The 26,005-nt window shown below is 43.6% G+C and overlaps 2 protein-coding genes across 4 annotated transcripts in view; both read right to left on the bottom strand.

Annotated features, from left to right (window-relative positions):
* Positions 1–1,903: 1,903 nt before the first annotated feature.
* LOC133377911 (mucin-13-like) lies at positions 1,904–19,713 on the bottom strand. The gene is made up of 7 exons (XM_061612709.1): positions 19,693–19,713; positions 17,966–18,122; positions 15,201–15,312; positions 14,662–14,699; positions 12,499–12,586; positions 3,150–3,405; positions 1,904–2,139 (listed from the first exon to the last, which is right to left on the bottom strand). Exons 1-7 carry the CDS (start codon positions 19,711–19,713, stop codon positions 2,101–2,103), a joined length of 711 nt encoding a protein of 236 aa, XP_061468693.1. The 3' UTR covers positions 1,904–2,100.
* A 356-nt stretch (positions 19,714–20,069) lies between these two features.
* Positions 20,070–26,005, bottom strand: part of LOC133378179 (mucin-13-like) — a 28,024-nt gene continuing 22,088 nt past the window's right edge. For all 3 annotated transcript variants that reach the window (XM_061612961.1, XM_061612959.1, XM_061612960.1), the window contains exons 3-6: positions 24,618–24,743; positions 23,346–23,452; positions 23,046–23,104; positions 20,070–21,027 (exon numbers count right to left, since the gene is read on the bottom strand). In XM_061612961.1, the coding sequence (XP_061468945.1) occupies positions 20,826–21,027; positions 23,046–23,104; positions 23,346–23,452; positions 24,618–24,743 (494 nt within the window). In that variant the 3' untranslated portion in view covers positions 20,070–20,825. The remainder of the gene's footprint in view (positions 21,028–23,045; positions 23,105–23,345; positions 23,453–24,617; positions 24,744–26,005) is intronic.

The following is a 26,005-nucleotide window of genomic DNA, read 5'->3' as shown; positions in this document are numbered from 1 at the left end:
CAAAAGCCAAGCTGAGACAGTGAGAGAGTTTTGCTCATTATGGAGATAGTTTGCAGATCTTTTCAAACCAAACCAAACCACTGCCAATGCAACCAAGCTCTGAATTTCCTAGTTACTGTATCTGCTAGCTTAGTTTAGATTTGCATCAGTCAACAATTCCACTATCTTGCTAATTGACCCCAACCAATCAAATCATTGTTTTCCTTTTTCATACTATTTTCTTCACTAGCCCCATAAACTCCAGCTAAAGGATGAGCCCATCTCTTCATTTATCTATTGTGAACCAGCCTCTCCCTTCCTCGGGCCCCTCCAGACTGGTGGTGTTTTTGTTTGTTTGTTTTGTTTTTTGTTTTGTGGGTGAATTCTGCAACATATCATTGATGCAATAACATTGAATTATTGGTGGATTTATACTGGACAATCTATACATCATTCCACTTTATGAGTTCTTCTGCAATGCTTCCTGAATGTTATTGCACTATTGTCATCTGGAGGGGCATTCTTACACTACAGGGCAATAAAAGTGCCCCCCCACAACAGACTGGGACATTAGTGGTATAAAAGGTTACAGGATTACAGCAGGAACTTATGGGACACTCACTGACTGGAAACGAAGCTGCGTGTCCACCCCAAAGCTTTTGAGAATGCAAACAGTACTGAAAGCAGGATCATGTATAACTGCCCCATCTTGAGCATAAATCATAATGAATGCATTATTAAAAATGTATAGAGCAGCCCCTAGTTTAGATCCAATAGTGAAAGCTGAGATGTGCATTTTTTAGGTTTATATATGTCATTTACTTGAATTCTCCCTAGCATTCATGCTCTATTTATTTATTATTTATTTAATTACACTTTTAAACCGCCCTATAGCAACAAGCTCTCAGGGCGGTGTACAACATATTAAAACCACATTTAAAATCCGAGTAAGTGTGGTTAACACTATACAAAGTTAAAATACAATAACAATAAAAATTTACAGATTGCAGTTAGATTTAAAATTGAAATTAAAATTAAGCTTAAAATCCCTGGGCAAAGAGGTAGGTTTTCACCTGGCGCCGAAACGATATCAAAGAAGGCGCCAGGCGTATCTCGTCTGGGAGGGCATTCCATAGTTCGGGGGCCACTACTGAAAAGGCCCTAGATCTAGTTGCTGTTCTCCGGGCCTCTCTATGAATTGGGACCCGGAGAAGGGCCTTGGATGTCGAGCGCAGTGAACGGGTAGGTACATAGCTGGGAAGTAGCTGGGACTTTAGTTAGAAGCCATTCTGCAGTTTGGGTAGAAGAAAAGTAATCTATTAATTTCAATTTATATCCTGCCTTTTCCCAACATGGCAGTTATAGTGCTACTGGGCGACATCCTACATTAATTATCCTCAAAGCAGACTCTTTTATTTCAGTGGGTCTTCTCTGAGTATATGACCCTCCATGGCGCAGAGTGGTAAGTGGCGGTAACGCAGCCAAAGCTCTGTTGACGGCCGGAGTTCGATTCCAACGGAAGGAGGAAGTGGAATCTCTGCTAAAAGGGGTCGAGCTCCACTCAGCCTTCCATCCATCTGTGGTCGGTAAAATGAGTACCCGACCTACGCTGGGGGGTAAAGAAAGGCCGGGGAAGGAACTGGCAAACCCACCCCATATATACGGTCTGCCTAGTAAATGTCGCAAGAGTTCACCCTAAGAGTCGAAAACGACTCGCACTATAAGTGCGGGGACACCTTTACCTTTACTCTGAGTATGACTAACTTTGGATATCACCCAATGTTCTTTTCTCTCTCTCTCTCTCTCTCTCTCTCTCTCTCTCCTTCTAGTTTCATAGGGCCCTACATGGTAAGAAACATCCAGAGGTCATGATGGATAGAATGCCTGCAAACAACATGTCTCCATTTTCTTCCACTGGTTTAAAGAAGATAGCAAACATAGGTGAAAAATTAGAGCCAGGTGGCATGTCGATCCTTCCAAAGTAATTGCCAGGACTCCCCATCAGTACTTAAGCACTATAATTACCAAACAACAATATCACAAAATGGTGCAGAGCAAATGTCTGTGGGTTCCTCATCAGTGTTCAACTTCACAAACGTTCTCAGTCTCTTTTGGCTGGACTCAGAATCTGTCTTTTGATGACATTTCAAGCCAGACATTCTGGTAACAATTAGAAAAAAGAATATAATAGGTATGACAGCAGTAGTAATATTTTTTAATTGCCTAACAATAAATATTACAAAACAGTCTTTTTCTATGTGCTTCTTTCCACTAGTCACATGTTGCTACCATTTTGTAGTAAGCAACAAATAGATATAATAAATAAACAATTTAAAAGCCAATAGTCAGTTTCACACTAACTATAAACAGAATTAATGGTTTCATTATTATCATTGCATTATTAGAATTATCCCCCTGTTATTTAAACTTTCATATTCCAGCACTAGTTATTGAAATTCCCTGGGTGTCCTACTGTAAGAGGAAATGCTAGGGGTAAGGCAATGGAGGGAGCTGTCTAGGGGACCTATGCTCTAACAAAGCCAGGCACTTAGCTTCCCACTGGGGTTTGGTTCCCAGTTATAAATGCTGTCATCATTCAAGGCCTCCACAGCCACAACTGGAGGAAGAGGTTCTTGATGACACTACCCCTCTGGAACTTTGCTTTGACTCACTGCAGGCCAACAAATGTTCAGCAAATAGTGAAAGAGGGAAGATTTTGTAGCCATTGCTCAGATCTTAGTTACTGGTGATGCCAGCAATAGTTCAACAGATTAAGGAGGCAGGATAAGGCAACAAGGACAGTGTGCACGGGCCATGGCAAAAGGCAAACACATTCTGAAACATTATAATACAGCACTGTATCTTGGGACCCCAGATGTTCTTGGACTACAACTCCCATCATCCCTAGCCATTTTAGCCATTAGTCAAGGAATTGTGGGATTTGTAGTCCAACAACATCTGGGGACCTAAAGTTGAAGAACACTGTAATACAATAACCTACTTTTCTGGAGCTTCTGCCTTCATGAGAAAACTTAGGTCAAACTACAATTTATGTTAAATGAGATCATGCATTGAATGTATCCGTACTAATAACAACAACCCAGAAATCACAATTCTGAAAGACACAACAGAAATGAGTAGCATGAATATCTCCTTAAGCAGCCACTTACATTGGCATCATCATAGTCTTGCTCAGGAAGGTAACCCTTGTTTGCTGTGCCAGCTTCACTGATGTATTTTTCCTGGCCACCTTGGTTAGCCATGGTTGTTCTGGATGCCACTGCAGGATTTCTAGCTTGGACTATGGGGAAGATCCTGTCATTTGTAGCAGAGTTTTTGGCAGAGCTGTTTTCTGAAGTTCTCTCTACGGTTGAATAATCATTTCTTAGCAAGCTTCTTTTTTCAACCTTAGTCTCCTCTTTTCCTCTAAATCAAAAAAGAAAGGATAAAAATGAACAAATCTTGGTCTTTCCTACACCCTGACTAGCCTTCTTCCTCTCACCCCAAGTATGCAAACTGGACCCTTCCTGAAATTTGTGTTAGCAGTAATGGAATTGCCTACTCCTCCATTATCTGTAGCAAAATACAACATTGACAGCCATGATGTACACTGTAAGACAGGGGTGGCCAACTCCCAGTTTGGGGGCCTATTCCAGCCCCCAAGCCAATTTTTCTTGCCTCCCAACACCTCACCAATTTTGGCAGCAATGGCAAAAAGAAAAGATAAAATAATTTAGACATAGCACTGGGGTGGGCAGAGCCCAGTATCCTGATGGGGATGTCAGTTGCCCCTTCCTTGGGCCATTAGATATGAAGCCCCACTTACCTGCGCAGCATGGATAAGTGGGGCATAGTTGCGAGGAGTGAGCGATGCTGCCGCGGCCATCTTCGTTAAGGACAACGTCGTGTGTCGCAGCGTTATGTGTGCGTGATGTGCGGCAGGGAGGGGAGGGGCCATGGGCCTATTTAAGGCCAGGCTGCCCCTCCTACCTCTTCTTTCAACGAGCAACAAGAGGACGATGAGGGACATAGCAGAGAAAGTTGCAGGACAGTAGGCGTTGGTTGGGCCTATTAGGCCTAATTGGTTACCCCCAGAGGGGGTTTTGGGAGCCCCAACAGCTGTGGGTGGTAGCGTTGAGCCGTGGCTGCGACTGGGGCAGGCCTCGTAAAGGGGCCTGACCAGTGGGCCTCGTAGTGGGGCCTAGCAGCGGCACGTCCCATACCCCCCCCACCTAGCAGTTGTGGAGGGGTTGATTGAGGCTTTTTATTGAGCAGCGGGACGTTAGTGCTGCTGCTGGTTAAAAGAAAGACACAGGAAGTTTAAAAATAAATGAGACTATACTGGATATACAAACAAAATTAAATATAGTCATGCTAATACACTGGTTAAAGACAGACTCGTGCACATAAAGGGAAATTAAAAATAAATCAGAATAAAAGGGACGAACAAAAGAAATTGTGTCTAATCCTTCTAGTTTAAGTTCCCTCTGAGCACTCACCCCCCAACAGGTTCAGCTTAGCCCCCCCTGATGATATACACAGGTTGGTTCTTTATTATATTATTACAGGGTGGATGCATGATGTGATGGCAGAGCCCTTTTGAGGCTTATGACTTCTTGCTAGGCCCAGACATAAGGGGAGGATTGCCCACCCCCGCAGGTTATCCAGCTTAGCCCCCCCTGATGATATACACAGGTTGGCTCTTTATTATATTATTATAGGGTGGATGCATGATGTGATGGCAGAGCCCTTTCATGAGGCTTATGACTTCTTGCTAGGCCCAGGCATAGGTACAACTTCTTGCTTAGGCCCAGGCATGTATGAGGTTTGAAGTACTTAATTATATGATTATTATACTACATACTAGTATATTGGTGGGGCCTAGTGAGCCTTTTTAGCCTTTGGGCCTTTCATAGTTATATGATAATAAGGGCGGAGATAACAGTTTGCTAGAAAATGTCTAAATCGCTGTATCTTAAGTGAGCGGTCCTTTTGCATTCCAAGTGTTAATTTCAGGCTATTTGTTCACTCTGAGACAGAAGAGGCATTTACCTGAATTTAGTTAGGAATGGAAAGTGTAGCAGATGGTAATCATATTGATTGGGGAATAGGAATAAAGAGGAAAGCCCAATTTGCCTAATAGAGATCCCTCATATTACAGGATCTTAGACTCTTATTGACATAGGGCTGCCTTTTAAGGTCCAGGCAGACTCTTCCCCCCTTTACTGAGGATTGTGGCACCAACAACGAAACATCATTACCTGAAATTACATTTTAGTTAGGACTTCTGATATCATTACCTGGAATTACATATAGCGTGCAACTGTTGCATTGGCTCATCTATTTAGATATGTGTTGGAAAACCAGCTATAGTGCAGCCACATATTGGTGACAGCAACACATCCTCAGCATCTGCTGCTCTTGGATTTATGATATCATTTACTAGAAAGGGATATAGGATGTTAATTTTGCATTTTGGACATCTATTATGATAGGTGTTTGGAAGCCTACAAGGGGGAGGCCGCTGCAGTCAGCCAAATATGGGTGGCAGCGCCATATCTCCAGTATCTGTGCTTTGGGGAACTGGGTTAGCTGCAGTAAAATGGTGGCTGGGAAAGTGTGCTTACTCATAAATTATTTCCTTTCTTTATGTGAAACAGGGAAATATGAGGCCAGTGGCCCTCACAGCAGTGAGGAGAAGCACCCAGCAGTAGCTGCTCAAGGAAAGCGTTCCTCCCCTGTTAAGCTCGAGGTACTGGGACCTTGCTTGCAGACTGCCCAGTTCCTGGGGAGGTTTGTTTTCTTATGGGGTTTTCTTTCAGTTTCTGGATCCCATATTGTAGTCTCAATACCTTAAGGGACTGCACTCTTAAATTTGTCTTGGGCATAGACACAATGGCAATCAGTAATGGCTTCCTACCAGTTAGTTAATGCACTGCCTATGGGAAAGTATGACATCTAATCTGTTTTTTCATCTACTGTGGGGATACAAGGGGATTTATAGCTGCTGGGTTTTTGCCTTTTCAGTCAATTCTATGAGGTAGAGCTGTGATGTTCCTCTATTAGTGTATATATGGTAAGTGCTGTTTGTATAGGAGATGCATGGTAAGTGGAGTGAAAGAGGAGGGGGAGTGAATGGGCAGTAGAATGCTAGATGATTGGCTGAATGTTTAAAATGGCTGACAGTATAAATGGAAGGATGACAGTGGAATCTGGGAGATGTGATGAAAGTGAGTGGGTTGTTTTGGTGGGTTTTAGAGAGTTGTTTGTCAGGAGAGCGTGGAGAAGGAGGGGGGTGGAGTTCGGATTAGTATTAGATAAAACCATATGCTTATGTGCCTTATGAAGTAATCTTGTTAATCTTGTTATTCTTGTTATCTGTGTTATAAAATAAATACTTAATTTGGTTTACCAAAGGCCTGATCCTTGGCTGGGGTTTCACAGACCAGAAGGGAGGGTAAGGTAATGACCAAGGCTGAAGGGAAACTATAACAAATGGTGGCAGAGGTGAAGAGAATAACACCACAAGTATTCAGAGTCTCTGGGAATACAGGTTATAGGACGTGACTGGTGGTGCTGCCTAGCAGGGGGATCTGTTGAGATCTGTGCTAGAGCGGGGAGAGAAACCATATAAAGGACAGTCCGGACTGGTGGAGTCCCTGGTGGTGCCTAGTGACAGGCAGTAACCACGAGCAGGTAGGAACCTGACAGGGAGAGCCAGGGAAGGGCGTCACAAGAGCATTACATATAGGCTGCTCTATTCTCGCATGGAGCGCTTCAGCTCCTTCCTTGAAGGGGCTGTTGGGATGAGAGGGTAAAAAAAAAAAAAAATTTGGATGCATGTTAACACCTGATGTCACAGATTATGGAATGGCTATGTAACTGGTTCATCTTAATGGCTGTGTCAATGGACCATCCTGCCCGGTGTTAACGTTCCTGGGCATACCACCTAATTCACCACCAATCATACTCATGTGGTCAGTCAGTAACGGTTTCATGCCAGTTAGGCCAAGAAAGTGTTTCTTGTCTGCCCTCCAGGTATTAGAGGTCTTTTCCGGTGGTTTATGAGGTCGTAGCAGGGCTTCCACAGCCTTACTACAGGTTCAGGTTTGTGGCTGTATAATAATTTAATGCTTGTTGTGATCAAATATTGATCAAGAAATTAGAGCCAAACTGCAGGTTACATTTTATATTCTTGCCCAAATAATTTGGTCTAGTTTTCCCACACTCCTGGGGAAGAACTAACTAACTTGCTGTAGAATTACGTGACATAGCTCAGGGCTAGAGCCTCTGAACTGCAGGCTGAAGGTCCATAGCATCTCTAGGTAGGGCTGGGAGGTAGAACTGGAAGTCCGTGGATGCATCGGGGTTTTTGTGCTGGCTGCAGGCTTGGACTTATAGGCAGTGAGGCTTGGGAACTCTCCCGTCCATTTTAGGTAGGGTTATGGCCCTTGTCTGTTCCTTTGTTCTCTAGTGCCCAGATTTTAATGTTTTCTTTTGGGGCATGGTAAGGTAGACTCAGGTGGAGCGGTTCAGCTGTGCTGTGCAACTGCACATTGGGAGATTGGGGAGCAGAGTCAAAGATGGCCATAAGCCGGTCTGTCGCCCCAGCATGCTCAACAGCTATCAGAATGCAGGAGGGGTTTTTCCCAGGACTTCTGGGCCGGCAAGGGCTATGCACCAGAGTGGCCTATTCAGTGAGTCACCTGCTGGGATTGCCTAGTGAATGGCTGGAGACTGGGCCTCTCAGTCCAAGCACTTCGAGGTAAAGGCTGATGATTTTCCCACTTATTCCAGGGACTTCAGAGTCCGCCGTATGTTAGCTGGGTGGGCTAGAGAACACCCTGCCACCCTCGATCCCCGTTGCCCTTTCTCACGGGACATTTTATTGAGTATGGTGGGCCAGTGAAAAACAGTATGCTCCTCAAGCTATGAAGCCAGACTATTCCAGGCGGCAGCCCTTATGCTGGTTTTTGGAGCTTTTAGGATAGGTGAGGTGGTGGCCGGATCCAAGGGAGATTTGTCTCGACGGGCCCTCCAGCAATCAGATGTCTCCATGGAAGGGAGTTGTACCTGTATAACATTGATGGACCGGCAATGTTGCTGGACAGGGATGGAGCAGCTGCGCACCCTATCCTGGGCTTACAGTTAGGCCTCAGTCAATGGGCTGCAGTGTGGTGGCTTAGCTGGTGAGGAATACTTTGGGACAGGCTCCTACCCACTTTGTCCCAGCTTGGTTCAGTGCAGACATCTCCGCATGTGGTGGTCATTCCCAACTCAGTATTTGAGGCAAGGCCCTCAGGCGGCGGGCATGTGCAGACATGCAGTTCGGGACGCAACAATGGCCTCGGTTACCTAAGGGCATGGTCCTCAGTTTGGCAGGCATGTGTGGACATGCAGTTCAGGAGGCAACGGAAGGGCATGGCCCTCAGTTTGGCAGGCATGTGCGGACATGCAGTTCAGGAGGCAACGGAAGGGCATGGCCCTCAGTTTGGCAGGCATGTGTGGACATGCAGTTCAGGAGGCAGCGGAAGGGCATGGCCCTCAGTTTGGCAGGCATGTGCGGACATGCAGTTCAGGAGGCAACAGAAGGGCATGGCCCTCAGTTTGGCAGGCATGTGTGGACATGCAGTTCAGGAGGCAACGATGGCCTCGGTTACTTAAGGGCATGGCCCTCAGTTGCAATGAAAGGGCATGGCCCTCAGTTTGGCAGGCATGCATGGCATACAGTTAATAAGGCAATGTCGGCCTTGGGTATGTCTGCTTTGGTCAGACATACTCCCGTGAAGGGTTTGGCGTGGTGTCTGGAGCCCGATAGGGATGGACCAAGCACAAAAGAAGGTCAACCGGCAAATTCAGTTGGCTATTCTGGGGCAGGGAGGGTTGGCTATTTCACATCCTGCATTCAGCATTGGATGGGTGAACTGTACAGGGCCGATGGCGTTCACCTGTCTGACGCAGGTAACGTCTTTTTGGCAGACCTGCAGAGGTGTCTGCGAGAGATGCTTCTCGGCAGTGGGTAAAAGGGGACTAAATAGAGATTTGTCCCCTTTTTGTGGCGGGAAGGTGCGGAAAGGGAAATAGGTAAGGACAGCTCGGTGGCCCCCTTAGGCACCTTTGGAGATGATTGGCGGTTCCAGAGGCCTGTCTGTCAGAGCTTTACTGCTTGAGGGCAGGATATGGGCTGCTTTTGGGGCCAGCTTAACTCATCCACCTGAGGGTTGTGCGGCCCCGGGGGGTGGTCACCTGAGAAGGCCCCCCTACTCACCTACTGGGTGTGGCTGGCGGAAGGGGTAAGCAGATGGGGCTTGCCCTTGTCCCAAGTAGGGGCTGGTCGCCTGTGAGCTGTATGGCAAGAGGCTGCTGCAGGGATGAGACTGTGCTGGGACCATCAAGGGGCAAGCATTTCCACCTGTCTTGCCCCACCCCTCTGCCTGGGCCTTATCAGGAGGAGCTGCAGGCTGAGTCATGCTGCTGTAGGGATGAGACTGTGCTGGGACCATCAAGGGGCAAGCATTTCCACCTGCCTTGCCCCACCCCTCTGCCTGGGCCTTATCAGGAGGAGCTGCAGGCTGAGTCATGCTGCTGCAGGGATGAGACTGTGCTGGGACCATCAAGGGGCAAGCATTTCCACCTGCCTTGCCCCACCCCTCTGCCTGGGCCTTATCAGGAGGAGCTGCAGGCTGAGTCGTGCTGCTGCAGGGATGAGACTGTGCTGGGACCATCAAGGGGCAAGCATTTCCACCTGCCTTGCCCCACCCCTCTGCCTGGGCCTTATCAGGAGGAGCTGCAGGCTGAGTTGTGCTGCTGCAGGGATGAGACTGTGCTGGGACCATCAAGGGGCAAGCATTTCCACCTGCCTTGCCCCCCACCCCTGCTCTTAGTGACATTTTTCTGGGGATTCTCCTTTACCAGGAAGATGAATGCTTTTGGTTTGTTGTTCCTGTTTTTTTAGCTTTTACGTTATTGTTAGTTTTTATTGTTAGTCTCTTAATGTTTTGATGTTTACATGTTCTACTTTGTACGTCGCTTAGAGTGGCTGACAATTCAGCCAGATAAGCGACTAATAAGTCGAATAAATAAATAAATAAATGCTTGCTTATAGATAGTTCCGCACCTAGGTTTCCCTCTGCAGGTCACTTTAAAAGGTGTTTTTGTAAATTTTAATAAAGTGGCCCTTGTTCAACCCAAGCTGTGTCCTTGTCTTATTTCGCCCCTTCACTCGCAAATGAAGCCCCACTTACCTGCGCAGCATGGATAACTGAATTTGACCAATTTGCTCATCCCTAACTGCAACTCCATCATCCCTGACCCTTTTGGCTGGGACTGGTAGGAGTTGTAGTCCAAAAGTATTGGGAGGGTCACAGATTCCCCATTCCTGGGCTAGCAAGAATACATAGGCTAGTCCCTTCCACTAAACAGTAATATGCATGCCAGTCATCCCCCACTACCCCCACCAGCAGGCAACTATTCAGCAACTATCTGAAGAAGGCCATATGTCCTGGACATACACTGTTATCTTCATGCATTCAGTAACTAACTCCCTACCCATTAATATTAGGCAGGCACCTTTGCTGCATTGGTTTTGGTGAAAAAGTTTGTTTAGACAAGACTACCCAGGCATGTAATTTTAACTTGTAATTTTATTATACAGTCACAAGAGTGGATTTTTTGCATTCCGCAATGTTAAATTGAACATATCCCCCATCCCATTCTGCTGCTTCCCATTAGCTCATTTCAAAACATAATCTTACAAAACTTATAGTCCTGAACATAGAAATGCTTGCTTAGCAACCCTCTAAGTTTTAATGGTGATAAGCAAAATGCTCAGAGAGAATCGAAAGTTCAAAGTGTAAAACAAGAGGAAAAAATCCAGACCCCCTGTTGGACTTTTTTCTGTCAGTGTTCTCATAATTTGTTGAAATTAATTAAAAATCAGCCATGTTCACAGAGTACCTGTAATCCTATTGCTGACCTTGTGCCATAATCTGACCTTCATCTTCTGCATTTTAAAAGTTAAAAAAAATGCCTGGCCAATTTTTAATTAATTAAAAAATATTAGCATTGGAGTCAATGATAAGCCTGGGCATGCTCAGTAAGAACCAACTGTCAGCATACTAAAAGCCAGACTCACAGCTGCTTGGTTTGGCTAATTTATTATTATTTGATTTATATCCTACCCTTCCTCCCAGCAGGACCCCAGGTGGCCACACCCACGCCTGCTATTTATTCCACTTTAAACAGTCATGGCTTCCCCCACAGAATTCTTGGAGATGTAGTTTGTGAAGGGTGCTGAGAGGAGACTCCTATTCCCTTGACAGAGCTCCAGTGGCCAGAATGGTTTAACAGTCACCTGCTCTGTGAGGGGAACACAGCGTCTCCTAGCAACTCTCAGCACCCTTCACCAACTACACTTCCCAAGATTCTTGGGGAGAAGCCATGACTGTCTAGTGGAATAAAGGTCTGGTGTGGATGTGGCCAGGGTCAGATTTGGTTTAAATTTGGTGGGAGACTACATGTGCCTGCTGTAGAATAAAAAGGTGGCAGAAACCCTGAAAAACAATGATACTGTTCACAGTGTTTTCCTTTTGGAAAGGAAAGGGGCTTCCTCTTTGCCTAGTGCCCATCCACCCGATCTCCTCCCCCTCCTCTTCCTCCCCTTCCTCTTCCTCCCCTTCCTCTCCCCTCCCTGCCCTTCCCCTCAGTTTTACCTATCTTAAACATGATTGAATGGGAATAGATCCCATTGAACATAATAAGCATGCAAATGATCAGACCTGTCCTCCCCTCCTCCTCCCTCCCATCACCTCTCTTTTGCCCCCTCCCTCCCCCTTCCTGTACCCCTCCCCTCACCCTTCCAATCCCCTTCTTTCCCCTCTCCCTCCTTCTGCTCCCCTCTCCCATCTTTCCCTCCCTCCCTTCCTCTCCTCTCCCCTCCCCCTCCTCCTCCCCCATGGTCAGTTTTTCCTATCCTAAGCATGATTGCACGGGAGTAAATCCCACTGAATTTAATAAGCATGCAAATGATCAGGCCTGCCTTTCCGCTCCTTCCTCTCTCCTCTCCCTTCCTCCTCCCTTCTTCCTCCCCTCCCCTCTTCCTTCTTCCTCCTCTCCTACCCACTCCAGCCCTCCCTCCCAGTCAGTTTTACCTATTCTAAGTATGACTGCACAGGAGTAAATCCCACTGGACTCAATAAGCATGCAAACTTGCCCTCCCTCTCCCCTCCCCCTGCTCCCTGCTCCCATCCCCCCTGCCCTTCCTCTCCCTCTTCCCCCCAATATTTTTAATGAATATTTAATTTTTTTAATGTAAACCTCTTAGTGGTTTTTGTTGATTAAGTGGTATATTGTTGTTATGTGCCTTCAAGTGCACCTTGTTAAATAAAATACCAAGTGTCTGAAAAGGGCTTTTGGTAGTTGGAGGTCCAAATTAAATAGGGGAAGATAGAATCAAGTGGCTAATGTGATAAGCTTTACAGTTACACATGTTCAGACAACCCGAAGAGTCATCATTTGTACCTGAGTGATAAGTAGATGAGCACTCCAGATAAGACCAGAACAACAACTCCACATGCAACAGCTACTCCTACAAGGATTGCCAGGTAATCTGAGAAGAGATTTAGAAACGATTATTGATGCACACATGACCCTCTTTCAACAGAAAAATGAAATGATTTATAAGATAAGAACATGCGATTCTGTTAAACACATGCTGTAGCGAATAAACTTTTCGAGCCAATGCTGGGACCTAAGAGAACAAACAGAAGAAGAGCTCTGCTGGATTGGGCCATTTGCCCATCTAGTCCAGTATCCTGTGCTCTCATGGTCAACCTATGGGAAGCTCACAAGCAGGACCAGAGTGCAACAATACTCTCCCCATGCATAGTTTGTACACATTCTCAGAAACTATGCAGATTACAAGAAACTATGAGAAGAATAAGGCAGGCAAACTGCCTTTTACAAGGTCCTTTAAATTTAAGCTGATTCTCAGCTGCTGAGGCTTAGTACAGAAGTGATTACATTGTGACACAGAGGGTGATACCTCATCACACCTTCCCACACTGTCACCATGGAGGAAAAGTGGAGGAACAAATTATCCAAGCATTGTAGTCTTTGTGGTTTTGGTTTCACATGATGAGTGATACAATGCCTTCTTTCCTGCATACTATGATATGATCAGCACAACCTGGCAGCTTCCAGGTTCGATGACATTCATAACATGTCACGCATGGAAATTACCAAATAGCCTTCCAGGAAAAAAACCAAAATAACCAGTAACTTGGTGACCAAGCTTTGTTCTCCATCACTACTGCATTGAAACAGGAGGAGCTCCCATGTTTTCCCAGTTTCTGCCACATTATGTGATGCATAAAGATATTCACATGTACATGCATTGCAGAGCTCTTGATATCTCATCCCCTGACATTCTCAGCACTCACAGCTCAATGCGCCAACTGCCTCCACTGAATAATATGGTGTTTAAGACAATATTAGAAGACATGAAACTTCTGTCTGGGGTGTTGCTCTTTCACACATATAAGTCATCATTTTTTAGTTATTCATTATAATAATATAGTAATTTCTTCCTTTTTGAAAGCTCAGGACCAAACTAGACGTTACACTAAATGTGTAGTTAGCAACTACACCTGTTTTTTAAAAAACAAAACTAGGCAATTTTCATTGGGGACAAAGGACATGGGGAGGCAGGCTTACCTCTTCCATCCTCATCCACAATCTTGACCAAAAATCCCCCTCCCTTGCAATTCACTTTAGGAAAAAAAAACTCCCATTGGCTACAGTGGGAATTTCCCCTCTCCCCCCAAGGTTAATTGCAGTGCAAGTTGGATTATTGTCAGTGTCACAGGTGGGGAGAGAAAGACTGGGGCTGTAACACTAGTCACCAGAACAAAGCATTTCCATTAGCCACACCTGGAGGGGGGAAGGGTTGATCTGCTGATCAGTTGTGAAATCTCTTTGAAGCTGAATTTTTAAAAAAAAGTTCATTCAAGCCGTTCCCACTAGTTTAACAGTAAAGAGGGGTGGGGTTTGACTAGCATCATGTGCCCCCATTTTCAGAAGAAAGAAGTGGAGGCGCACTGGAACCAGCAGAATAGTGAGTGTTTCTACCTTAAGTCTCCCTCTACAAGCTGTAGTCCCAATGAAAATTATGTCCCCACATAATAGTATTGAATTTTTAAAATGTAGTTGCTAATGTCACATTTAATGTAATGTAGATTGGCCTTCAGAGCAGCTTAGTCACCCCCATCTTGTCACTGACTTGGTCCTCAGCAACACTATACCACTGGGTACTCCTAGTGTATTCATGTGGCCCCTGTAAAGCATCACTGGATGCTATTGTCACTATGTGGTGGTAAGACAGTCAATCGGACTCCACCTATAAAAACAAGTAAGCAGCACTATAAAGTTATTCAGAATATAACTCTGTACTTTAAAATGTTGTGAAAGAGCTGCATCTATAAATGCATCTGAAATGGTAACAAGGAAAAAGGTCAACTTTCCAATGTGGATCTACACATGTTCACAGTCCCCCCCGCCTAAAGATGGAGTGAAGTTGTATGCACTGCTGTGCGTTTTTTATCCTAATTCTCTTATTGTTTCTGCTTCCCTTGCTGGCAATGTTTCCAGGTTTTATATAAACATAGCCACAATTTTTATACTTACTTTCTTTACAGTTTTCTCCAGAGTAGCCGAAAGGACACCTAAAAACAAAGTTACACAAAATTACTACATGAAATCCAAACTATGTGGAGGTTGTCTATACGGTGATGGTAACAACCAAAAAGAAACAGAGCAGTGAGACTGGCACACTAGTCTTCCTATATATTCAGTGAACTTTCTTCCCTGTCCTGCCCTCTCAGCCTCCACTGGCCACTCCCACCTCAGTTAATTTCTCCCCTCTCTGTAGAGAAGCATCACAACACTTACAGCAGGAGTAGGGGAACATTTGTCAGCCTGAGAGCTCCATTTCCTGTGGGCAGCCTCCTGGGTCCACATGCCAGTGGGGGACAGGGCCAGAGGCAAAAAGGGGATGGAGCAACAGGTGTTGTCTGGGGAGGGGTGGGGCCTGGGCGGAGTCTCAGGGGCCAGATAGCGGCCTAGATGACTACATTTGGCCTGTGGGATTGAGGTTCCCCACTCCTACTTTGGGAAATACCAGGGAGAAGCACAAGTACCCTCCCTTCCATTTGTCTCAGACTTACTTGTTACATACTTTGCCCTTTTCTTCAAAACCAGGCAGACACTGACAAACTGGAACTTGTTGCGCTTGTAAGGAACAGTATTTTTTCTCTTCTGAAGAGCACTTGTCACAAACTGCATTCAAAATGGAAAACAAGCAATAATCACATAAAGTGTTGTACAGTACCAACTGAAGTCGAAAGTACATGTTACACCCAAAGTACGTGTTACATCGTGGTAGTCCTATGGTCATTTTTCAGCATGAAAGGCTGACTCAGGAGAGCACAGTATGAAATGATGACATGGTGCGGAAGAGAGAATTCAACCTGTTCATACATTGATTACTCTTTCTCCACTCCAACAGATACCCCCCCAAGAGTCTCTCACACCCCAACTTCTCTGCTCCTAATCATCTTATCCCAAGTGATAACTTACCACCAGTAACTGCTTTGGAAGCCATTTGTCCATAACATCCTGCACTTTGTATAAAGAATGTGGCTACTCCCCTGCTTTTCTGGATTTCTGATCAGATGCAGAAATCTGGTAAGATTCCCACCATCACTTGGCAATATATTACAGACAATCAGGTTACTGGTGATTACCTGTACAGCATGGAAGTTTATCAAAGGATGTTGTATATTCAGCTCCTAATTTCTAGAAAAAGCAATTCCAGGGCTCAATGCTGTCTGGAAATGCTACTCTCTGATCTGTCTAGAAACCCTTTCCTTAAGCCCTGAAAAAATGGAGAGTCTTTGCAGTTGTTTAGAGGCACTTTCACATGTGCCAGGATTAAGCAATGATACTGAACACAAATCTTGGCATATATTAATTCCTTCATATATTTTTATTCAGCCACATTCCAGCTCTGCAAATTGACCATTTGACAGGATATGCTAGGGATGGAATCCTCTCCTTTTTTACATTTTGTTTTTAAGTGTGGCCCCCTTGTGATCATTAAAAATCTAATTCCTTTTTCCTCCCATATCTTTTCATTTTTCCGATCTCCAATTTATTTATTTATTGCTTTGCAGAAATTATCCATATTATAATCCCTATTTATTCACGAGTCTCCACTGGTATTGATATTTATTCTGAACTCTGTCATTATTCCCTGTTTACATTCCTTTTCAAGTACATTGCAGAGCAGATTAAGGCAGATAATCATGCTTCCGCCCTGCTGCTTACAATCAACACCTCATCCCCCCGCTGCTTTCTGTCTGTCAGTTACAATCAACACTTAATTGACATCAGTAGAAGGGAATACACATTTGAAGAGCTCACATAGAAAGTAGATCCATAAAAGTATCACTCACACTATGGATGATTTCAAAGTGAATTTAAAAAAAAAAGAATTGGGGGGAAAAAGAAGAATGAATCAGAAACCAGATGCGGAGTGTTTCTACTTCAAAATTCTCTCTGCAAAGATAGAGTATATCAGAAATAATAATTAATCCGATGGCAAATCCAATTATTGCAGAAACAGAGCCCATCGCTAGTGTATATGCAAATGCTGTCACACTTCTTCCACATAGACAACTGGCTTGACCACATGTGTGCACTGTTATTTATGTACACACATAAAATAGTAAAGTGTCCTGTGTGCCAGAATGGCAAAAGCCTTAGGTGGAGCTGTTGCAACAACAGCAGGCAAGTTATCTTAAGGCCATCGGGAGTAATACAGCTGATTGTTGGCACTGTGTGCAGCGCTTTGCAGGAGATGCTGATCAACTGATTGGCAGTGCCTGAAAACCCCCTTTGGTCCAGCCACATCTTTACTACCCCACACCTAACATCATATATGACTTCAGGTGTAGGGCAGGTGGGCATTGCTTGGCCAAAATGGCAGGCCTAATTAGGCTCATGGGCCAGAGGTTCCATCTCCCTCACATAGAACCCACACAGAGAGGAAGGGAGGGAGCAGAAATCCTATGAGCAAAATTCAGGGTGGGAGCAAAATTGCACCCAACCAAAAGGACTATTTACATTTTACTGAAAATTAGAACTCATTTGTTTCTTATACTTATATCTCTCTCTTTCTTGGAAAGCTCATATTGGCTTACATAGGGCTCCCAGGGATCTTCCAGTCAGATACTGATGGTTTCCATCTACAAAAAATGCCAACAATTCTACAACACTGGATGATTATAGGCTGGGCCCCTATAATTCTCTGTCCAACATAAATGAGTGCTGTTGTCAGAGACATATTCCATTTGAAAAATTGAGCTGTGCCAGTCACATAGGCAAGTGTTAATTTTTAAATTGAACTCTGAACACTTCATTATTTTTACATATAACTAAGCTTTAATATAGCCTCTGAAAACAGCACTCATTTATGTTGGACCTGCCTCCAGAATGTCTGTATTTTGTGGGAGGAAGTCAAGCACACACCAGGAAATTTAGGTTTCTGCAATTAATGTGTATTAAAGTGTTCTTTTGCGCTAGTGCAACAAATACACTTTTTTTTAAAAAAAAGACTTTTTGTGGTTAGGAAGCTAAAGGGGAAATGCATTGAAAGTTGTGGGATGAACAAATGATTAACAGGGAGACACTGAAACACCCCACATGCAAATCAGGATGAATGCTTTTTCTCATATAACCTCCCCACAAACAGGTCAGAATAATAAAGACCAACATAAACTAATCTCTGCATGAAATTTGGGCAAACAAATTAGGATGAATGCTCAGTAAACAGGCCATCTTGAGGAGCCCAGCAATGGCTGAACGTGGAGATGAGCAAGATGAGAGAGAAAGTGCACACATCTCTAAGAAGGTCTTCCTAAATTCTTACGTAAACAAGCTCGGTCCTCAGGGTTCTCCTTAGTAAAATTTATCTTGCAGTCACAGGTTGGAAAAAGGTCACCAGCTTCATTGCAGTTTGTAGTTCTTGAATCACAGCCGTAAACAGCACACTGTGATATATCTAATAAAAAGTATAACAGTGCATGCTGTTAGTTTGAGAGCAACACAATTTACTACAACAGGTGTTTCTCTATGATAACAGTGGCATAATAATAATAATAATAATAATAATAATAATAATTTAATTTCTGTGTCGCCTATCTGGCCGATGGCCACTCTAGGCGATGTACAAATAACAGTGAAAACACAATGTGATAAAATACAATAATACAATAAAAGCAATATAGCAGCAACAACAGCACTAATGCAGGGTAAGAGGCATTTCAGTCATAACAATTAACCCTCCCCGGAAATCCCAAAGGCCTGTTGAAAGAGCCAGGTCTTTAAGGCTTTACGGAATACATTTAGGGAAGAGGCGTGCCGTAGGTCTTGTGGGAGGGAGTTCCAGAGAGTGGGGGCCGCCACTGAGAATGCCCTCTCTCTAGTTCCCGCCAATCTGGCTGTTTTTGTCGGCGGGATTGAGAGAAGGCCCTGTGTGGCTGATCTTGTCGGGCGGCATAATTGGTGGCGTTGAAGGCACTCCTTTAGATAAACTGGGCCGAGACCGTATAGGGATTTAAAGGTTAATACCATACCAACACCTTGAATTGGGCCCAGAAGACAACTGGAAGCCAGTGTAGATCGAACAACACTGGTGTGATGTGATCCCAGCGGCGACTATTTGTAAGTAGTCGAGCTGCCGCATTTTGTATAAGTTGTAGTTTCCGGACCGTTTTCAAGGGTAACCCCACGTAGAGGTAGGGTTACAGCCTTCGTATAAGGTGTAGTTGATACCAGGCTGCCCGGCTCACTGCTGAAATCTGAGCCTCCATGGACAACCTGGAATCAAGTACAACCCCAAGGCTGCGGACCTGGTCTTTCAGGGGTAAACTCACCCCATTGAACCTCAGGTCAACATCTCTCAACCTTCTCTTGTCCCCCACGAGCAGCACCTCGGTCTTATCAGGATTCAACTTCAGCTTGTTCCTTCCCATCCATCCACTCACGGATTCCAGGCACTTGGACAAGGTCTCCACAGCCAACTCTGGTGAAGATTTAAACGAGAGATAGAGCTGAGTGTCATCCGCATATTGGTGACACTGCAGCCCAAATCTCCTAATGATTGTCCCCAGCGGCTTCATGTAAATGTTAAATAGCATGGGAGAGAGGATAGAACCCTGTGGCACACCACAATTGAGAGGCCAAGGGTCTGAAACCTCCTCCCCCACTGCTACCTGTTGGTGCCTATCGGAGAGAAAGGAGTAGTACAGTGCCTCCAATTCCCAATCCCTCCAGGCGATGTAGAAGGATACTGTGGTCAACAGTATCAAAAGCCGCTGAGAGATCGAGGAGGACAAGAAAGGTGAATTCTCCCCTATCTAATGCCCTCCTCATATCATCTACCAGAGCGACCAAGGCTGTTTCAGTTCCGTGACCAGTCCTGAAACCCGATTGGTATGGATCCAAGTAATCCATTTCATCCAAGTGTGTCGACAACTGGTTGGCCACCACTCGCTCAATGACCTTGCCCAAGAATGGTAAATTCGAAATTGGGCGAAAGTTATTGAAAACTTGGGGATCCAAGGAGGGCTTCTTTAAGATGGGCTTTACAATTGCCTCCTTGAAGGCTGATGGCATAACTTACTTGAAGTTTCTTTCAAGGAAGGAACTATCAGGGACAGCTGGCATATATACCTTCAGTTAGTAGTGGTCAGCATTGCTCACTTGGCTTGCACTGTGCCTTGCTCCCCGCCACCTCACCCCTCTCAGGAACCAGCAGCAATCCTCCACATTGGAAGCCAGGTGGGTAATGCCACCAACCCAATGGTATTGGTGTTACCACAGCTTCTGTTAACTCTGGTCATCTTAAATACCAGCGGAACACAAAAGAATGGCAAAAAAGACATGCAGGTCAATCCTATGCTTGTCTGTTCAGAAGTAATTCACACTGAGTTTATTTTGTTTATTTATTTAGACAATTTATATACCACTTATATTTGAACAAAACTCAAAACAGTTTACAACGCAGTAGAAAACATCTTAAATAAACAGCAAATACAAAAAATACCAGGGGATTTCTACATTCTACAAAACACAAATAAAGAGCGCCTACTTTAGTTGTTCTTTAGAGTTCAGTGGGATTTATTCCCAGGTATGTGTTTATAGAACTGGAACCTTAGAGAGCATGACCTAGAAGTTAATTATTAACAGGCTAAAATGTATTAGTTTGTTTATTTTGATTTTTTTTATACTGCAGAATGACTGTGTAACATTCAGAAACAATACCATGATTTTCTCCCATTCAGCATGGTTTTGGTTAGGAAGGAATATTTTTCAGTGCTGTTGTTTTAAAATGTCTTACCTAACAAGTGGGATAATTAAATCTACCTGATATCTGCTAGGTGGGACTTGATTGAGTAAAAGTTTATCTCAACAATTAAAGCAACAGGTGCCTACTACTGGAAAGAGTGGGATTCTGTTTACTCTCAGAGGAAGGAGGGAATAGAGAATTCTACCCAGCTGGAGGATTTTGAATTGGTTTCTTTACCATAAACTAGAGCAGGTGTGGAGAACCTTTGGCCCTCTAGATGTTGCTGAACTACAACTCCCATCAGCCCTAGCAAGCATGGCCAATGGCTAGGGATGATGACTGTTGCCTGCAGTTCAGCAACATCTGGAGGGCCAAAGGTTCCTCATACCCGAAACAGAGACAGCACTTTGTAGATTGGGAGCTCTCTATAGACCAGTTATTAATAACACTGATGTAGGATCATATCAGGATTCTCAGCAGAGTACTTACTCCCAATGTATCCAAAGGAATAATTATTTACCACCTCCAACCATGTTTCACTTGTTAAATTTGTGTTTGTATCAAACATATTGATGAATGTAATCTTGGTATAGTTCTTGGCTTCAGCCTTGCTCAGCTTTTTTGATATTTCTGAAGATGATCTGGAATGTATATACATATATATATGTTAGAGGGTGTCATAAAAAGCAACGTTTTAGCAATGGAATACTTTAGTTGTAAAATTTAAGGGATATTTTTGTAAAGAAAAGCACACAGTTGCCTAAGCATCATCTAATGGAGAAAATGTCAAGTCATTTAGCTGGTGCCTACAGTGGTGTCTGGATGGACCAATGGTCTGACTCTGTATAAGGCAGCTTCCCATGTTTTTACACGTTTAAAAGGTTTCAAATACCTTACAGGAGGAGCTATGTGAGGATTATACATTATGTCAGCATTATTACTCCTATATCTGGACTAGAAAGCTGAGGAATTGTGGCTTGCCTAAGACCACCTGGAAATTTATGGAAGAGCAGAGATTAATAGGACTCTTGCTTCACACCTCGGTTGAGCTTGGAAAAGTTACTTTTTTGAACTACAGCTCCCATCAGCCCAATCCAGTGGCCATGCTGGCTGGAGCTGATGGGAGTTGTAGTTCAAAAAAGTAACTTTTCCAAGCTCTTACACTAAACCAGCTCTCATAAAACCACTTCCGGAGCTAATAGTGATCATGAATACCATTTAGCTGTACAGAATATGGGGCATTCATATGCACAGTACAACAGCAGTTCTTAAGAATGACTTAATAGGTAGCAACCAACTTGTGTAATGTAAGGGTGTGAAGAGAGTGAGCGCTTGCATGACTCTACGTCATGTGTTACCGCATATTCTTTTAACTACTGTGAATTATAAGCAACCTTATCATTACACTGCAGAGATACTACTATGTGCCAAAAAAAACTATCAGTACAAGTTTTCTTCCCGTCTTAGGGCATCATTTTGTAAATTTTTTTAAAAAATTCCACAGGGAATTGCACAGTTGAATAAAAGGGGGGGGAGGGTATCATAAAGAACTGAAGACTGTGCAATGCAAATCCAAAAACAGACAAACAAAGCCAGTCAATGAACTAGTCAGAAATTGGGCTTGCTTAGTCATGTGATCAGCAGGAATTTTGCATAAAGGCTGAAAGGACATCAAGCATGCAAGAACAGACAGGTTTCTCTGATACTCAGCAATATAACGGCAGCACAACAGGTTTGGCTCGTACATAGTTCTTCACTCTATTTTGTTCTTTGCAAATTAATTTCTCTCTCTTTACAGCTGTGCAACCTGAACAATTTCCATTGGTACCTTCTTGGTGGCAGGTCAGCTATTGATTCAATCAGTTTCAATTTAGCATGGCCCATGGCAAAGCCATAATGGAAACTGGCCCTTAAGCATTCAAACTAGCTCGGCCCTATTTATTTCAATAGATCTCTAAAGCTGCCTGGGAGTAAACCCCACTGAATTCAATAGGGCATACTTCTGAGTAGATATGATTAGGATTGTGTGGTTTTTGCTGTTCCATGAGCTGAAAAGATGATCTTCTATAGTAATGAAAAATGGAAACGGACTGCCTTCAAGTCGATCCTGACTTATGGCAACCCCATGAACAGGGTTTTCGTGGTAAGTGGTATTCAGAGGGGGTTTACCATTGCCTTCCTCTGAGGCTGAGAGGCAGTGACTGGCCCAAGGTCACCCAGTGAGCTTCATGGCTGTGTGGGGATTTGAACCCTGGTCCTCCCAGGTTGTAGTCCAACACCTTAACCACTACACCACACTGGCTCTCTCTATAGTAATAGCAAACTGAATTCTCTTAGTATAACTCCTCATTTAACCACTACAGCCCCATTCACACACAAGACAGAGGTATCTGCAGGATAGGGTGAACTCCCAAAATTTGCAGAAGTACAAAAAGTGTTTAGAGAGAGAACCTTAGAGAACCCTCAAAACAGTCCAATGAAGACTTTGTGGCCTCAAAATGTTGAGTGGCAGTTGGAGGGGAAAAGCTCAAAAACTGGGAGAGGGGGAATGACATCCATGAAAAGGGCATGAATGGCAGGCTGGCTGGAACCCTTAACAGCAACTGCAGCATGCTGTTGAATGAATAATATACATATATATTAAGCTTGCCACACTTACTCCACACTTTTAATGATTGTTTCCTTATAACTTTTCTCCTCGTGGAAGGTGGTGTTGAACTATAAAAGATTAATAAAAATAAAGATCAGTTAAAGAGAGGCAGGAAATCTAGAAAAAACATATTGGGGGGGAGGATTTCAGGATTCAGAAAACTGAATTCCCTGAAATAGTAACCAGTGTGTTCCCTCCAGTCCCTTACCCACTAGTTTCCCCCATGGACAGCACCTATTCCTTTAAAAAAAAAGAAAAGATATAATTTCTTCGTTTATAAGAAGTGGATATAAAATAAAGTAAACTTACTATGTTGGTGACGTCGCAGTATAATTTTAAATACTCTTTAGATTTTACATTTTTCAGTTTTTGATCATATGTTACATTCAGAATGAATTCTCCTGGAAATACTTTGCCTGAAATTACAATGGAACTGATATTATTCATATAATATCTGGAGAATCAGTAGCCATATGCTAGATCTACAATATGTCATCATATGCTTTGCTCTGAAAAGGATCCATTGTCCAAAGTTAGACACACAATGGAACAAAATTCATATTTCTAGGACTTGTGTTAACAGTGGGATTCACAAGAAAGGGCATTTGTGGCTTTCAACAGAGCTGAAATTAGCATATAGGTCAAGGATTTGGAGAATTTGCCAAGTATGGGGATAAATTATGGTAAATCTTCTTATCCAAGTTACTTAAATATGTTTTTGGAGTTTTACCTAAAGCACTTTTATTATTTGTTTTAAAAGACAGACGATGTTGGCAAAAGAGATTTAGGCTACTTGAACACTAGTTCCTTAAAAAGCAGCAAGACTGTTTTCTCTGGGTGTGTTTAAAATGAATCTGCACCCAGCTGTACACATCTTTATATTGTTTGATTGGAACACACCCAATCCCACTGCTGACATCAGACCTTTTAGGATTGCCTACAGCAAAACATCCCCATTGGACACACCTCAGAGTCACAATAGGTGGATTGACCAATCAGTTTTGAAGTCAGTGTGAATATGGCTTGAAGGGAAAGCATATCCAATCTCAAAAATCCCAGATTTTGAATAAAAAGGGGTGGAGTGTGACTGACATTGTGTGTCCCTGGATTCAAAACCCAGAGATGGAGAAGCATTGAAACCAGTATAACTACAAGTGCAGCCTTAGACACACCTTGGACATAAAGACAGTGTCTGAAGGAAGATCCACACAGAGCAAGCTTTGTAAGATTGCAGCCTTCTTTTCAACTACACTGGCCTGTTGAACTGAAAGAACGTAACTTCCTTTGTAGATGGAGATTTATCTCTTTTGGCTTACTTGCTGATAGGTCCTGATTTTAATACCTTCATACTGAATTTGTTATTGAGTGTTTACACCAGCATTCTGTCTCTTTGATGTGTCGTAAGAATGACAGCTCATCAGAACATGACAAAGATAGAATGCTGGGAACTGGCAAATGGATGAATATTAGTGTTCAGGCTAGTTCAGCAGCAATATCAGAGTCACCATCACGGAAACATCATGCCAGAAACATTTCTATTCATTTGAGCAGAGCCGTACAATAGATAAATACACAACTCACCTGGATAGCAACCTGATGATGATGATGAATAGAAAAATCCATAAGGACACTGGCATAGATAGCCTTGGTTGAGATTGATACATGCGGTAGCAGATTTACATGGTTGATTAGCACAAGGGTCGGGTTCTAAAATGAAAAGCATTAAGAGAACCAGGGCTTTTTTCTTTCTCCGCACAGATCATACATTGTCGGAAGAATTTCTAAAACCCACCAAATCCATTTAGAGTGCAATCCACCCATACCCATAAGTAACCCCTACAGGATTCCTATTGAACACAGTGGGGCTTACTTCTGAATATACATGCTCAGGATTGTGCTGTACCTGTGCTACAAAGGTGAATATATGAGGTTGTGAGTTCAGGTTAAGTGGTAAGAACATCCATGGCAGGATAATGATTAACACATTAACTGCAAGTTTATATGTGTCTGCTCAGCTCATTGAGTTAAATAGGCCAAAATCCTAGGTGAAATTCTTACCAAGTTTAAGAATGTGGAATTATTTATTTATTTATATAAATGTATTAATATAAATTTAATAAATATATTTATTTATTAAATTTATATTACAAAAGCAAACCAAAATCAGTGCATGGCTTCCACCCCATCATGTTTTATAGCCACCTGAGTCAGGGAAGCTTTTGTGTGTTGTACCTCTTTGTGCAGAGGCACCCCAAGATTCTGGAACCCTGCACAGTTTCAGAATCTGGGGAAGCCTGTGTGAAGAGGTAAATTCATAAAGGCTTCCCTGCCTCAGACAGCCATGCTTACATGTGAATGGTGAGAGTAGAGTTAGGGAGAAGCCATGCACCATGGAGGTGGGGCCAAATGTGCAGCTCTGCAGCCCCTCTCTACTAACAAGTAATGTGGGAACAGGTAGGCAGAGCTTCTAATTTTTTCCAGATTCACTGTGTGTTCCCCATTGTCAGGAACTGCCAGGGCTTGAACTTGGGGCCTTTGGATTTAAGTACAGCTGCCCCATGTGGTGAGCCACTGCTTGCACATTGCAGCATCTTCCAAGGCAATTTAGTATCCTCCGGCCCTGAACTGACCCTTCCCACCCAATGTGGCCATTGGATCCTCCTGGACAGAAAGTATTGTTCCAGCTGAGCTCTGCTTGAGCAATGAGATGTTCCTAAACTCTGATATGTTCCTCTATCCTTTTGTTGTCCTTCAGTGTGGACTTCTGTCTTGCCTATCAATCCTGCCTCCTAGCTTGTCCTTTTGAATTGTTTTTTAGTTCTGACTCCTGCCTTTGACATATGGCTCCTTGTTTCTGCTCAAGCAACTACATTCACATAGTACATATATGTACACCACACTCATTTTTGGCCAGTGCTGCTTCCTTGACCATTAATATTCCCAATAGGAGACAATGAACAGGGCTAGAA

Source organism: Rhineura floridana, chromosome 2 (assembly GCF_030035675.1).
Source record: "Rhineura floridana isolate rRhiFlo1 chromosome 2, rRhiFlo1.hap2, whole genome shotgun sequence".
In the NCBI taxonomy this organism is placed as follows: domain Eukaryota; kingdom Metazoa; phylum Chordata; class Lepidosauria; order Squamata; family Rhineuridae; genus Rhineura; species Rhineura floridana.
The sequence above is the reverse complement of the archived record's forward strand: the minus strand, read 5'-3'. Positions and strand labels throughout refer to the sequence as shown.

What these genes read in the sequence shown, in the direction of transcription:
- LOC133377911 (XM_061612709.1), bottom strand. Translation starts at nt 19,713, where the DNA reads ATGCCATCAGCCTTCAAGGAG. An exon ending in TGCCATCAGCCTTCAAGGAG is followed by an intron (nt 18,123 to 19,692) that starts GCAATTGTAAAG and finishes TCAAACTAACAG; the next exon opens with CATGCACTGTTATACTTTTT. An exon ending in AAGGGCAAAGTATGTAACAA is followed by an intron (nt 14,700 to 15,200) that starts GTAAGTCTGAGA and finishes CTTTGTTTTTAG; the next exon opens with GTGTCCTTTCGGCTACTCTG.